The following is a 14,124-nucleotide window of genomic DNA, read 5'->3' as shown; positions in this document are numbered from 1 at the left end:
TTCTTCTTGTTGCTACAGTTGAATGAGTTTCGCTGTGCAGAATGATGAATGTGCAGTTTGACACTAGAAGGCTGTTTTCATGTTCATCTGCTGAAAGTGTAAATTTTCTCTGTGTTGACTGAAAATCTGATTGTAAAAGGCGGGTCACAAGCACGATAGTATTCAACTTCCGCAAGCGTGATGTGGAAGTTGAATATGTATAATGAGAGAAAAGGGGTAGGTGCCATTTGAGGGGTTTTAATGTAGTGATGATCCTTTTTTTCTGCTAAAACCACATCAGACACACAACAGTTTTCATGTTTGCGTTAATACATGTGTGGAGGAGATATTTAAGCTTAAATATCCCCTCCACACATGCAGTATTTTGTACCTGGGGATCCACAGAGCTCCGTTCACTGCCAGCACAGTGAAAGCTTGCAGCTGAGGTGGCGCGAGGTTCACGGCCTCTGCAGAGTCCACACCAGACTCAGGGTTGGTAGATGCCTGCTGGTCCTGGTACATGCCCGCCTCCTCCTGGTCTGCAGGAAGTGACACACTGCTGCGGCTGGCTAATGAGCTGAGGCCCGCGGCGCTGGAACAGTCTGACCCCGGCAGCTCCAGGGAGCAGTTGGATGATATGGAGCAGTAGTCTGTCAGTGAATCCTGGTGCTGGATGATCTGAGTGCCTGCCTCCTCACTGTAGATCACTGTCACTTCTCCATTATTCCATTCTGGCGTCTCTTCTTGGCCTGTGGTCTTGAGGTCAGTGGTTGTCACCGCGGTAACCCTGGCAGGACGCTGCACAGTGAAGACATCCCGTAGAGGACTGCTGTCTCTGCAGCTGAAATCATGACACAAATCAAATCAAATCAAAACTCTTTTAGTCACTTGAGTCACTTTTTTTTCCCGTACCACCAGTTCAAAAGCACGGCTGTGAGCATCAGACAGACGAGCGAGCCGAAAGAAGTGTGTTACATCACTGTTTCTGTACAGCGCTCTGATTAGCATTAGCTAACTAACTTGAGCTGAGAAAGGTACAATGCTGCAGACGGCTTTGCTCGGCAGCTACAGTTAACGTCACTCACTACCAGCCGTACTTCCATAGCTCAGTATCACAGTGTCTGTGACGCACGTTGATATGTTGAACAATATGTTGTATTTCAAAAGACATTTTTGAAGCTAAACTTATTCTGTATTTTGCAGAGACTTAGATGAGAAGATTAATATCACTTTCATGTCTGTATTACTACAGGCAGCAAGCAATTAGCTTAGCACAAAGACTGGAAACACTGGGGAAGCTAGCTGGGCTCTATCGGAAGGTAACAAAAGGTCCAGAGGGGTGTTTCATAAAGCAAGAGGACCAGTTCAGCCAAGTTTATTTCCGAAAGTCAAACAACTGTAGAAGCAAATTTGTCAGTAAACTGTGGTGGATTAACTATGTAATGAAGACTTTTTAAATGACCTCAAGCCTATCTTTGGTATTTCTGTACTGACCTTCTTACTAATCAGCTGGCATGTACTGAAATATCTGTAATAAGCCAAAACCAGCTGCCTGACATTGTCTGCTTTGAAGGCACGGCAGGATTCATCACAAATGAGCCTAACGATTCATTCTTCTCCTGGAAATGACACTCAGGCAGTCAGAGGCTTTCATTTCATAGGATCACATCCGTCTGTGATGCTCATGGACTGACACATTCACTAACCCAACTCCCACACCTGATGATGCCACTTCCTGTGGCAGTCCTGTGCGTTAAAGCTCCACTCACCAGTACTTGGCACAGAGCTGGTAGGAGGTGGCATGGTAGAGCAGCAGGGTGTTGATGTGGTCATCCAGGGTCCATACTGCCTCCTCTCCCCACAGACTGAAGCTGGTTGTCATGGATATGATGGAGGACGGTGGGTCATAGGGCTCCAGCCTTCGCACCGCCTGAAGGCTCAGACAGTCGATGACCAGCACACCCGGACCGTTGGAGAACCACAACTGACAAACACACACACAGGAGGGAGCGTTGACTCCATGTCCATAATGTAAAGACATGAGTTTCTGACTGATGATCTGCTCACCTGAGAGCCGCTGCTGACCAGAGCCATGCTCCTGACTGGGTACGGTCTCTGCCTGGGATCTGCGTCCTTCAGACCAAACATCGTCTTATTGAGGGTGTGTGAACACAGGTAGGTCTCCCCCTCCAGAGGAAGGTCCTCCACCAAGCTGTACGCTGCCACCAGGCCGTCAGACATCCCCGCGAACACTCTGGCCAGGCTCTGAACAGGTGAGGAGGAGGGATCTGTTTACTTTGACGTTAACAATCAGCCTGCACTCTCAGACTCTCGTGATCAAAATAAGCCTCTTATCTTCTACATGTCTTCTCAGAGGCCTGTTGAGTCTTAAGTTCTCTACCTGTTTCCTGTCTCTTTAGACCACTTCCTGTACTGCTGTCACAGATCCACAAACAGATGATGACATTTCATTTCACTCAGAGCGACCAGTCAGCACAGGCCGGAGAGGGGGAACAGCACAAAACAACTTTTCCCACAGAGGCCTCGTTTGGTGCCTGACAGTCATGCTGCTGGCAGTCAGATGTTTTAGGGCAATTATGAGAGGCACTTAAGCTATTAGCACTAAAACCGTGAACCTTCCACCTGTCAGTGTCTCCGTGTCTTCACTTTAATGAAGACTAATGTCATGCCAAGGAATTCAGCAGAGACTAGAGACATTTTCATGTGAAATTCCACTCAGACTAAAGCACTTTTCAGACATCTGTCTGTTAAAGTGATGGCCCTTTGTCATTCAGACACAGGTGTCTGTTTGTGTTCTTCAGACATGACAGGAGCATTACACAAAGAGCCACAGCTTGGTGATATGTGTAATCTGATGTGACACTGCTGAGAAAAGGGCAGTGAGGTGAAAAGTAATGATGTGAAGGAAAAAGAGCGTTCTTTCACAGTCTGCATCACTGATTGATTTACATTTTTTTTCTTTTGTTTCGCTTTTTTTCACTAAATGTTTAGCTGGAAGTCTTAATCATACATAGAGGCTCACAGTGTTTCCTGGTTTAAGGAACTGTTTTAATTTCATTTCTGCATAAGAGATTACATGTAAAACATAAATGTAATGCAGGCGAACAAATCACACATGTAATTGCTCTGTGTATTGCATTGTATAACCTTGTACTGCTGCTGCCTTTATGTAAACCTGACATTCAGTGCAGCAGTTCAGCTGTGCTACAAGTGTCACGTAACTGTTGAAGGTTTGATCTTATAAGATTGGTACCATGTAACTTTTACAGAAATGAGTCCAGAATGGAAAATGACAATGACATGCAACACTGCAGAACACTGATTGGTCAGAGAGAATCATCACTTGCGTGACAGGAACATCCTACACACTAACCACAAACTGTGACAGGCAATTCTTTTTATTCACTGGAATCGATTTTAAAAATCGATTAATAGACAAAGTGCAGACATTCCTCTGTTTGGCTGCTGAAGAAAGGATCTCAGAAGGAACGGTTATTCTCTGTTTGCACCATGTTGAAGATGATGTCACAGTGATTCCACTTGTGTTGCTATGACGATCAACTAAAGAATTCCGGCTACATCAAAGACATGTAGAGGCATTAATCCCAGAAGCTTCTGGGTTCTGTAGAATCTTAAGTTTTGTCTTATTAACAAACACATATGAAAGCAGCGTATTAATGTCACTTTAGATAATTTCTGGGTAATAAAATCTATTGTTCTGGTCAACGATTTCCCAGACTGAAATTTTCTCATTCATAAAAGGACAAAAAAAGTATTTGTGTGTGTGTGTGTGTGTTGAGACCTGACCTGTTCTCTTGCAGGAACAGGGAAAAGGCAGGTGATGATAGCTGGACAGGAGAACTGTTTCTGGGGTTGACTGAGTGGACACATGTCCTTCAGACTGTAGATGAACACCTCCTGCTCCTATCACACAGAAAAGAAGTGAAAATAGAGAGATTTCTATAATATGTTCTTGAATTTTGTTATATTTCTGGGAAGCAACACTAAATAAATTCCAGTCTCCACCATGGCCAAGGAAACGGAAAAAATGTAAAACAAGAAGAAAAACACAACATAAATAATCATTTACAAGCAAAAGCATTACCTATACTGTGTTTGTACAATTTAAATTGAGTATACACTATCTCAAAAAGGATCAGTAAATGATCACATTGTGTTTTATTTATTATTGAACTTTTTTGGAATCACGGTTGCATGACCAGCTCATCTTACACGAACTGTAAACTGAACCAGTGCTGTGCTACGTCAGTAGAAATCAAGGAGAACAGACATTTATTTGCATGAGCATGGGAAACGTGATTTCAGGTGGTGGTGGCTGGGTGGTGTGTACCTCAGTGGCCATCCACAGAGTGTTACCCATCTTCATCTGACAGCTGATCCGACTACCTGGACAGGAAATCCTCTTCACCTCCACCTGGCCCTTCTCCACATTCACAACACTGTAGTTCCTACATCACACAACACACACAGCAATAGACAGAGACGACCACACGCAGGAACACACACACACGCACGCACGCACACGCACACACACACACACACACACACACACACACACACACACACACACACAAACAGATCATATAGTCACATGACTCAGCCACACTGTAAATTTCCAACAAAACTGATTTGATTGTTTTTTGTTACAGCCTTGGTCTTACTTTCATAGTGTTGCCGTGTATTTGCCCAAGTTCTGATCATGTGACTAATGGGTTTTTATTGGTGAGATCTGGTGATGCAGCAGCAACTACTTCCAAGGTCAACTTTATCACATCTGTGCATCCACACAGGTAAACTGTGCATTGACCAACTGTCGATGCCATTTTAAATGAGTTCACTATGGCTTCACTTCTCGCTAAGGGCTTTGGATAATTGGGTTTAGTTAGGGATTTTTTTAAATAACATGTTGCTGTCTGACTATTTCTGCCATGTTTTCTCTATTGGACAATTGGTGCATCTTGCATCAACATTAAATGGATTTTATCCACCATGGACGAGTAGTGTCTCAGGTACAGCCTGGGACGTCATGTTTGATGGCTAAATGGACAGGCAAATATGAAACATGCAGTATAACATTTGAGAAATAAATGACATAACATTTTTAATCCATTCTTAATTGTGCTATATTTATTATGATCATTGGAGTTTAGAGGTACTCTGCTGCATTATGACTGCACATATGTTCATGTAGTACATGGTCAAAGTTGTGTGACAAGTTGTAATGCGAATAGTTTGTGAATTTCATTTCTTGCTTTTTGATTTGTTTTAAGTACTACTTTATCTGTTTCTCACCTGTTTCTTGTGCTGCTGCTTGGGGATCAGGAAAGTCTTATTTAAACTACTATGTGATGTCAACAAACATGTATGGTATTAACATAAAGACTCTATAAAAGGCCACAAATGAATACAAAACGTGTCAGAGTCTGACGAGAACAACCTCACATTAACTCAGGCCGTGTCTGCTATAAATCTGAAAAAATGAAACATTTTTGGTTGTTTTCAAACACGTCAGCGTCTTCACTAACTTGTGGTTTTTATCTCTTCTTTTGGTTTACTGACAGTTTGCAAAAAAGGGAAATGGAGCATGTGCGCCCTCATTTGGCAAGGAGGGTGGTACACCAGCTGAGTGTGGGCGGGAGGCCGAAACTAAGAGAAGAAGCTGACTTTTTTACTTTATCTCAATGTCCATACTAACGGACACTGTTAAAATAACTGAGTTACTGCTTTCACTGAGCAGTTCAAAGCTTCTGAGGTCCAGTGAAGGGCAGCGGGAGAGTTGGGGGAGGGGAGGTAACGGGATCTTGACACAGTGAAGAAGTTAACAGCAGGAAGAACTCTACAGGAGTCAGCAGCAGTCATTAACACCACCTGTATGAAGGGTGAAAGCTGCTTTTATTGTAAGGAGATCAACCTGGAATCCAGCTGCCAAACACAGAAAACAATAGGGCTATTAATTCAGACACCTGGAAGCCCTCTCAGTCAGTGTGTGTGTGAGTGCAGTGGTGTATACTGTAAACACGTGTGTGTGCTGTCAGATTTATACTGTATGCACTCATAAAACACATCCTGTTAAGGTAGAGAGAGCTTAAACAATCTGCCAGATCATGAATTTCAAAATGAAAAGCAGACACTTTTGTAATCCCCTCAAGTCTTTGTCTGAGACGGTCTTAGAAAAGTGAAGTCTCGTCTTCACTAGTGACTGAGCTGGTGAGAGGCTGGGCTGGGGGTGAACACTACGTTGCCTGGACTGAAGTAGAGCACTCTGAGAATGCCCTGCTGTGTGCTGAGTGCATGAGGCGTAGAGCTTTAGGGGATCTGACCACTGTCACACACTTATTCTATCTGCCATAATGTGACGGAGTGGAAACATTTCCCACAGGTCATTATTGTAGTTTCTAATCAGATGATTCAATAACGAGTCACTCAAACTACAACAAATCATACGGAAATCACACTCACTGACCAAATCTGGGTTTTAATAAAACCCCAATGTCAGTTTATGTCACTGGGGGCTTCAGAGTCTAGACCAATCAGGACACTTTTTCCTCTTTGTGTCCACTTTCAGTGACATTTCTTGCATGAACCTCGCCTAAAATTGCAAAATGCATATTTATTATTTGGTAGGAAGAAGAGAAGTTCTCAAAACCAGATCCACACTGACACTTGTCTCTAAAAAACACCATTACTAAAAAGAATTAGAGGAAAGAATCGACTTTTGGTCATATGCCACAGGCATGATCAGCACTGCCATCTCAGGTGATTTTGTGCAATTATGACCGGCGTCACGTTGATATACACTTGATCATAAATGAGAGTGGGACATCCATACATTGGGGTAATACTTGTATGCGTTAACATATTTTCTATCACAAACGTCGATCAAACGTCACATACTAATGTTGAGTTGTGATGTAGTTTAAATGCGTGCAGAGCACTCATAGTAAGACAGCTTTGAGAAGCAATGTATGACTTAAAAGAGAAAGAGTTTTTTCCTGCATTAAAGCCAAATAAAAGCATCTATCAGCAGACTAAAGAGTTGAAACAAACCTGTCTTCCTTGTCTCCACTCCAGAACACAGCGCTGTGTCCCTGCAGCTGGGACAGGAAGAGCTGCGAGTGGGGGCCGCAGGACAAGACGTACCTGAGGCAGGGGAAGCTGGGCTCCTGCATCTGCCTCAGACACTGCATGGCCATGGGCCTCTGTGCACAGACAGACAGACAGAAGGTCAGTGTGATCTATTGTTTGACAGACCTTATGCTCTACCTGTGCAGTACAGTTAATCAGTCTATTTCATACAAAGTAAAGCAAACAAGAAAGTTTGTGTGTTTTTGGTCGACTGCTGTGTTGGAACAAAAAAAAAAAAAAATGCAGGGAGGCTCACCTTCTCCGGCTTGGTGTCCCAACATTCAGTTAACAGGCCGTGGAGGCAGCAGAACTGAACCTCCTCTGGACTGCCGAGCACCGGCCGGATGCCTTTAGAAAGCTTCTTCGCTATCTGAAGCTGGTGGTGTCCCAGCACTGGCCTCCGCCCAGAGAGCAGCTCATACAGCACCATACCATAGGAGAACATGTCCACCTTTAGGCGGTGATGAGAGAGAGAGAGAGAAAAAAAAGCAAGAAACACCAGGGTCAAGTTCCAGTTATATCGGGGGGGGGCAATGTTGTCACACGTGAAATATAGCCTTGGATTGTGTGTGCTGGCGGTGCATCATGCCAATGTAAGGCATGATGCCATAAAAACATGTAAAACATATACATGTAAGGCAGAAAAGTGAAGCTGAAGGGAAACTATAATCACATACTTATCAGCAGGGGAACATGGGGGAGGAGGTGAATGGCAGTGGTTGCTTGACTGATAATGATAACAGGGAGACTGATTGGCAGATACTCCACAGCAGCACAACTCAGGCTTATCCTGGTCTCCTCTTATCTTCTGGAGCTCATTCGTCTTGTATACATCATGTGTACTCAGGACTCGGGTTGCTCTTGTTTGCAATCAGCATGGCCCTTGACTCCAAAGAACACCTTTGTTCATTAAGAGTGATTTATAATAACTTCTACCTTTTTTTTATAAAGCAAAGACAAACTGCAGTTTTGTTGCCTTCTGTCTTACTCATATCATCCTTGAAACCCATATCTGAGGACCAAAATACCCGAGTGGATTCCTGTCTCTGATGGTCGCAGACAGTGATTGTGGGACTCAGCCCCTGTGGGACTTCCCAGAATAACTGTAGAGCAAACAGCATGCACAATGCCAAAGCACTCAACTACTTCTGGGGTGACATCACTTGGTGGTGACTCCAGATAAACTCGAGGTCTGTGGTATGCAATGGCATCATTGGGGCTATGTAAACATGGCATATTCATAGAAGGAGGTCCTCCTGACCTCAGCCTGACTAGTATAGAACCTTCTCACCTTTTTTATACTTGCTAGAGAGAGGATCAATCCTTTCATCCCTGTTGAACTGCTCATCTGAATTTCTAGTGCTATGTAAAACCTTGATAAGAGCCGGCTGCATCTTTTGTATTAATATTGTAGGTATTAACTTCCGTAGCATGGTAAGCTGTTATATTATATACAGCTGGGTGAGAAATTCAAGGAAAAAGCTGAATACTGGAGTGGAATGGATAAACCTAATTAACGCAGAGCACAATGACTCACTGAAGGGCCTTCACGGTACTGCTGCTGGCCAAAGATAAGGCCAACAAACTGGATACACACTAAACCAGACAAACTCTACTTTCACCTAATCTTTTCACCTAACAGACAAAAACTGATGTCAAACACTGTTTTTCCCCCTTTTGCTGCCAACACTCTTCATTCATTCATTTCATTCTAACTACAAAAAACAATCCATGTTTTGAATTCCTGATTGTCACTTGGCAATATTGATGTCATCCAAGCCCATAAACCATCAACTTGCAACAGCTTTCTAGTAGTGTTACTGCATATGTTCCATTTCTTGCCAAGATCGTCACAGCTGCCGAACATGTTAACAGCCATTTTCATTTATTTCCATCTCTACTTCTCAGCCCTTTTTCACTCGCTCCATCGTTTATTCTCCCTCCATCCTCTTCTGCATTTTATTAGAACAGTTAAACACATCAAAAAGTGAAAATTAACACCCAGGAGAGGTCAGCGGAGGGGGGCTGAGGAATAGAAGTGGAGGCTTAAAGATATTTTTCTCTGCTCCTCCACAGAGGCAGGGCCAGTACAACAGTAAGCCCTAGTAAAGCTCGCCTCCCTGGGGAGGGGAGCTCAGAGCACACTGGGCCGGTCAGATCAGACTAACACTCTGCTGTGATCTGTCAGCAGAATGAACACATACAGGCTGAATTCAAATACCGTTTACTAAAACACACGCTAGTGCTTGGTCAAGTAGGTCCAGAACAAGATCAATGACCTGACTCACAGTGAATATACACTGTACATACACTGTAATGTGACCATTATCTTAATTATGATGCCAATGTAATACACTACTCAAACTGAGACAACTGTATGATGTGACACTACAATAAAAAATAAAAAAAATCAACAGTTCTGTAAATCCATAAATTGTTTAAGTAACTTAAGAAGTTATTAAAGATATCGAGTATTTCCTGGTTCCCTCCTCTCCAGCGTCAGGGTGTCATGTTGTTCTCTGTTTTATCCAATGAGTGTTCAGATTTTTCTTTGCTCATATATTTCCAAGCAGCAACCTCTGGGGCTGAAAAAAGAAGTGAACGTGGAAGTGGCAAAAACTGCAGTTCCTCAAATGGCCACTTGAGGTTGTGACCAAAAGTGGTCAATCCCCGTATACCCCCATATTAAATATCTCAAGTTTCCAGCAGAAATAAACATGTTTACAGCCTGGGACAAGAAACAGTTTTGGTCTCTATTGCTAATTTCCCCGTTCATGACAACTGTACAGGGAATGGATTCTAATGTAACTCACTCATTTAAATTGAATTAAGGCTTGAAATCATGCATCATTGTGGGCATGCCGTTGAGTGGCGTCATAGAGACTACGCACATGTTTTATACAATCCATGTTTAAATCAGAAGTTTGCCTAATTTAATCTATTTAAGGAAAAGTTCTTATATGGCTGTTTAGAAAGTGTTTTTAGACAAACATTTGAGACCTGTTTATATTCTACAAACTAAGGTCTAAGACTAAATCCTAGCGTAAAGCCAGGTTTTGTGTGGATGCAAAGGCGGTCTCTATATAGCCTTGGCAAAACCTGCATGTATCTATGGCTTTTCTTCCTCCTTTGACCTTAAAGCAAACATATGGTACTAATCAGACAATAAGGCAACGTGCTGCAGAGAGGAAGCAGCCAGTCAAAACAATCAGCTCGCTAACTGTAAATCCTCTGGAGTGGCAAGTAAAACAAACACTGAGGAAGAGGAAACACTTCATTCCTGACACCTTCGCCTCATCCACCGGCGGGTCAAACTAATTTAGGTACATAAGTTATCACCTCTATTATTAATTCACTATGTGTCCCATGTTAGGATCAATTTCCTCAATAAAAATGTTAATATGTGTTGGAGAAGAAGGAAAAATGGACCAATAGAGGTGGAGTGCAGAGCGGCAGGATGGAGGATGTGTCGGCCATGACAAGCGTTTCCCCTTTGGAATAAACCCCAGCTGAGTTTGTTTGGAGAGAATCGTTCTGTCTTCAGTTTGCAAGGCAGACCATGAGAGGTATGAACATAAACTAAATAGAAGTCCTACTCTGTAATCTCGTGGAGGAGAGAGACATTATTAACACTGGCACTGAGAAACATAGGAGGTCTGTAGTCTCAACCATGGTACCACAGTACACTGGAGGAAAGGGCTCAACCTGCGGGAGGCATTAATGTGTCCAGCAAATTTCTTGGCAATCTGCCGAGTACAGTTTTATTTATGTTGTGTTCAAATGGTATGATCAAAGCTTTGGCCTGGTGGTGGAGCTAGAGAAAGGTCAGGGATTTAATCATACATTTATTACACTTTAATATTTATCAGTAGTCAATAGCAATGTCCTTCATGAAAAGTCCTCACATCTAGCTGTGTAATACATATAAATCCTCCATCCAGCAAACTACAGTACAGTACATGTGGTATGTGGTATCATTATACAGTGTTCAACCATAAATATTACAGTTAGAGTATGTTCCCAGTATTTAGTCTTCTTCTAAGACTAAATTTGATTTGACCTGACTGATCATTATTTAAGGTTTTATTGTATTTAGTATCTACCTCTGTGAGTGTCCTTGCTCTTCTTGTTTTGTGATTCTGTGAGTCATTTCTTATTGGCTTAAACGAAGTGTGCATATAATTCATCTGACTGGCATCAGCAACCTTACAATAGTCCCACTGCCACACTCAGCCTCACAAAGACACAAGATCCTTAAAATGTTACACACATCACATAATGTGGGTTAAAAAGGTGGTCAGTACTTTCTCATCATACACGATGCCTGGTCGGATCTCAGGAGCCTGGTAACCCGGGGTGCCTTCCACCCCCAACGCCCCCTCACGGAAGGACTGTCTAGAAATGCCATAGTCGGACAGTTTAATGTTGACTGGATCCTGCACCTGGAGGAGACACACGAATGAGCAAGCAAGTTGAATTTAAGGATAGAAACAGCAAGCCTGTCTGTTTGCTTGTAAACTTACTCAATTTTTCTATTTATAACATTCTGCCCGTCTCTGTGTTGATAAAGGCTGGTGGACTGTGAAATGAAAATGTATGACTTGTTTTTGGTAAATCATATACAGACCTCCAGAGACCACACAAGAATGTTGTCAGATTTGAGGTCGCAGAAGATGATGCTCTTCCTGTGAAGGTATGCCAGTCCTGCTGCTATCTGATAGGCCACTCTGAAGGTGAGCATGTGACCAAGGGGCATGTATCTGGAGCCTACAAACACAAAACATTATTTCATGTTCCACTGATACGGACTTCAGCACCCACTTCAGGTGGCAAATCACGTGATGAAGATCTCTTTACGTGCCTTTGCCTTTGTGCCTCTCCTCCAGAACAGTGTTGAGGCTGCCCAGGGGGGCTAACTGCAGGGCGAAGCAGAGCGGATGGATGCTGATGCCCAACAGAGAGACGATGCAGGGATGCTGCAGAGAGTGCAACATACTGGCCTCCTGACGAAACTCAGAGAAGCTCCGACAGGCGTCTGCAGACTGCAGGTGTTTCACCATGGTGTCTGAGGCAAAGGAATGAGAGGGAGCACCAACGAAAAAAGTCATACTTTGAGATGGTGCAAGCTGAGAATCGATCGAGCCCAGAGGGAACGCTTCTCATGTTGACTCATTTTCACAAACTTTCACAGCCAATACATATTATACTACTGTATATTCTTGTACTTACACACTATACATTGTGTCTTCTGTAAGTGTTGCACATGCTCATACTGTATATATCAGCATATTCATATCTACCACCTACTGTGTATTCTATTTATTAACTCTCTACATATGTACATTACTCTGCACGGTGCTGTTGTTTGTACTTCTGGGTGGATGCTCAAGTGCATTTAGCTGTCTTACTACCTTCCACATACATAATAATAATAATAATAATAATAATAATAATAATAACAATAACAATAATAATAATAAAATAACAACAACAACAATATCAATAATAATAATAATAATAACAATAATAACAAAAATAATAATAATAATAATAATAATAAAGTTGAATCTGTGATCGACTCCTTCATCCATCTGTGCCCTCCTTTTGCTGTCTATAACTCTGGTGGTCTGCGTGCTTCTGTGTAAATGTGAGGTGGAAAATGTGTGACAAATTAATCTCAACAAAAGGTCGATTCACACCACATGTCAAGGTCAGGATTCACATTCAAGAGAGATGAGCCTTACCATCCCCCATATACCACCACCTATTATCACATGACTGATGTTGCATACCTGGGTCATGTGATGAGATTATTTTGTCCCATAAAATCAATGAACCTCCTGAGGAGAGAGGGATATCTTGGGCTCTGCTGACAATGTTCTTACTGCAGTGAGAAAGGTTTTGTAGCAGCAGGGATTACAGTGTAGTTTGCAGTATATCCCCCAAACCTGTGACTGCAATGCAAGTATGCTGATATAAACTCATAATTGCTTTTCAAAAACTTCATAAAATTCATCTTCTTCTGGAGGAGGAAGTCAAACAACAGAAGGTAGTTTTTACATTGCATTTTATCATATTCTCCTCTATGTGTGCACCTATTGTGCATGTATGTTGATAGCTTAGTAAAATTTCAAATTTCAGGGGCATTTAGCCCAATGGATAAGAGCGAGAGGCCACGATGGTACCCTTATATGGACTGACACAAAGCCATGCTGCTCTGGGACCTCTGAGGGTTAGAGATTACAAACAAAGAAAACTCCCATTAAGACGCAGTCATGACCACGATCACTCCCATAGGTTCTGTTCTCTGGACAGATGTTTACTCTGCAGAGAGCTTGGAGGGGGTCTGCGTGTGCTGATGTCATGATAATGCTAACAGAAATGATTCATGACCTTAAGAAGAGATTTTTTCTAGAAGTGGTTTCTGAATGTCTCCTGCAACTTTACACAGCAGAACACAAAGGCAGTCTCCAGCGGTGCTGAGGTATTAAATCTCAGCTAGCTACAGCTAGCAGGCACAGTCATTTGAAATCAGCTTCACAGGTGACCTCTGGCTAAAGCAGAGGTCATGCTACCTCTCTAAATCCACATTACAGTTGGCCTTTTGCTACTGTACATATTTCTGTTTTAGAGACACTGTAGGTTGACTGATTAATGCTTAACTGTATCACCTATTAAACATCCACAACACTGCAGACAGTACAACCCACAAGAAGAAGGGCTCCATACACAAGACGAAAACAGAGACACTAAAAAGAACTGCAGTTAGAGGTTAATAAAGCTAGACACACTGATATCGGTAATGTGTCTGTGTAATCTGACTGTGGTAAGCAGCTGTTGTATCACTGTGACAACTACGGTTTGGCTTCATTGGGCTTCTGAGGTGTGAGATAGAGCTGATGGAAACTGTAATGTGTCAGCTTGTATCGAGCATCAATAGCAGTCTGACCAGAGTTCTGCATCAACTGTAATAAAAAA

The 14,124-nt window shown here is 42.6% G+C and overlaps 1 protein-coding gene across 2 annotated transcripts in view; it reads right to left on the bottom strand.

Annotated features, from left to right (window-relative positions):
- The window catches only part of lrrk1 (leucine-rich repeat kinase 1), a 64,542-nt gene that overhangs the window by 3,759 nt on the left and 46,659 nt on the right, over positions 1–14,124 (bottom strand). For both annotated transcript variants that reach the window (XM_041936428.1, XM_041936436.1), the window contains 10 exons: positions 12,008–12,211; positions 11,774–11,913; positions 11,451–11,588; positions 7,403–7,597; positions 7,069–7,220; positions 4,352–4,469; positions 3,808–3,924; positions 2,047–2,244; positions 1,749–1,963; positions 371–820 (listed from right to left, as the gene is read on the bottom strand). In XM_041936428.1, the coding sequence (XP_041792362.1) occupies positions 371–820; positions 1,749–1,963; positions 2,047–2,244; positions 3,808–3,924; positions 4,352–4,469; positions 7,069–7,220; positions 7,403–7,597; positions 11,451–11,588; positions 11,774–11,913; positions 12,008–12,211 (1,927 nt within the window). The remainder of the gene's footprint in view (positions 1–370; positions 821–1,748; positions 1,964–2,046; positions 2,245–3,807; positions 3,925–4,351; positions 4,470–7,068; positions 7,221–7,402; positions 7,598–11,450; positions 11,589–11,773; positions 11,914–12,007; positions 12,212–14,124) is intronic.

Source organism: Chelmon rostratus, chromosome 1 (genome assembly GCF_017976325.1).
Source record: "Chelmon rostratus isolate fCheRos1 chromosome 1, fCheRos1.pri, whole genome shotgun sequence".
NCBI classification, from domain to species: Eukaryota; Metazoa; Chordata; class Actinopteri; order Chaetodontiformes; family Chaetodontidae; genus Chelmon; species Chelmon rostratus.
Note: the sequence above shows the minus strand (reverse complement) of the source record. Positions and strands in the feature narration are given on the sequence as shown.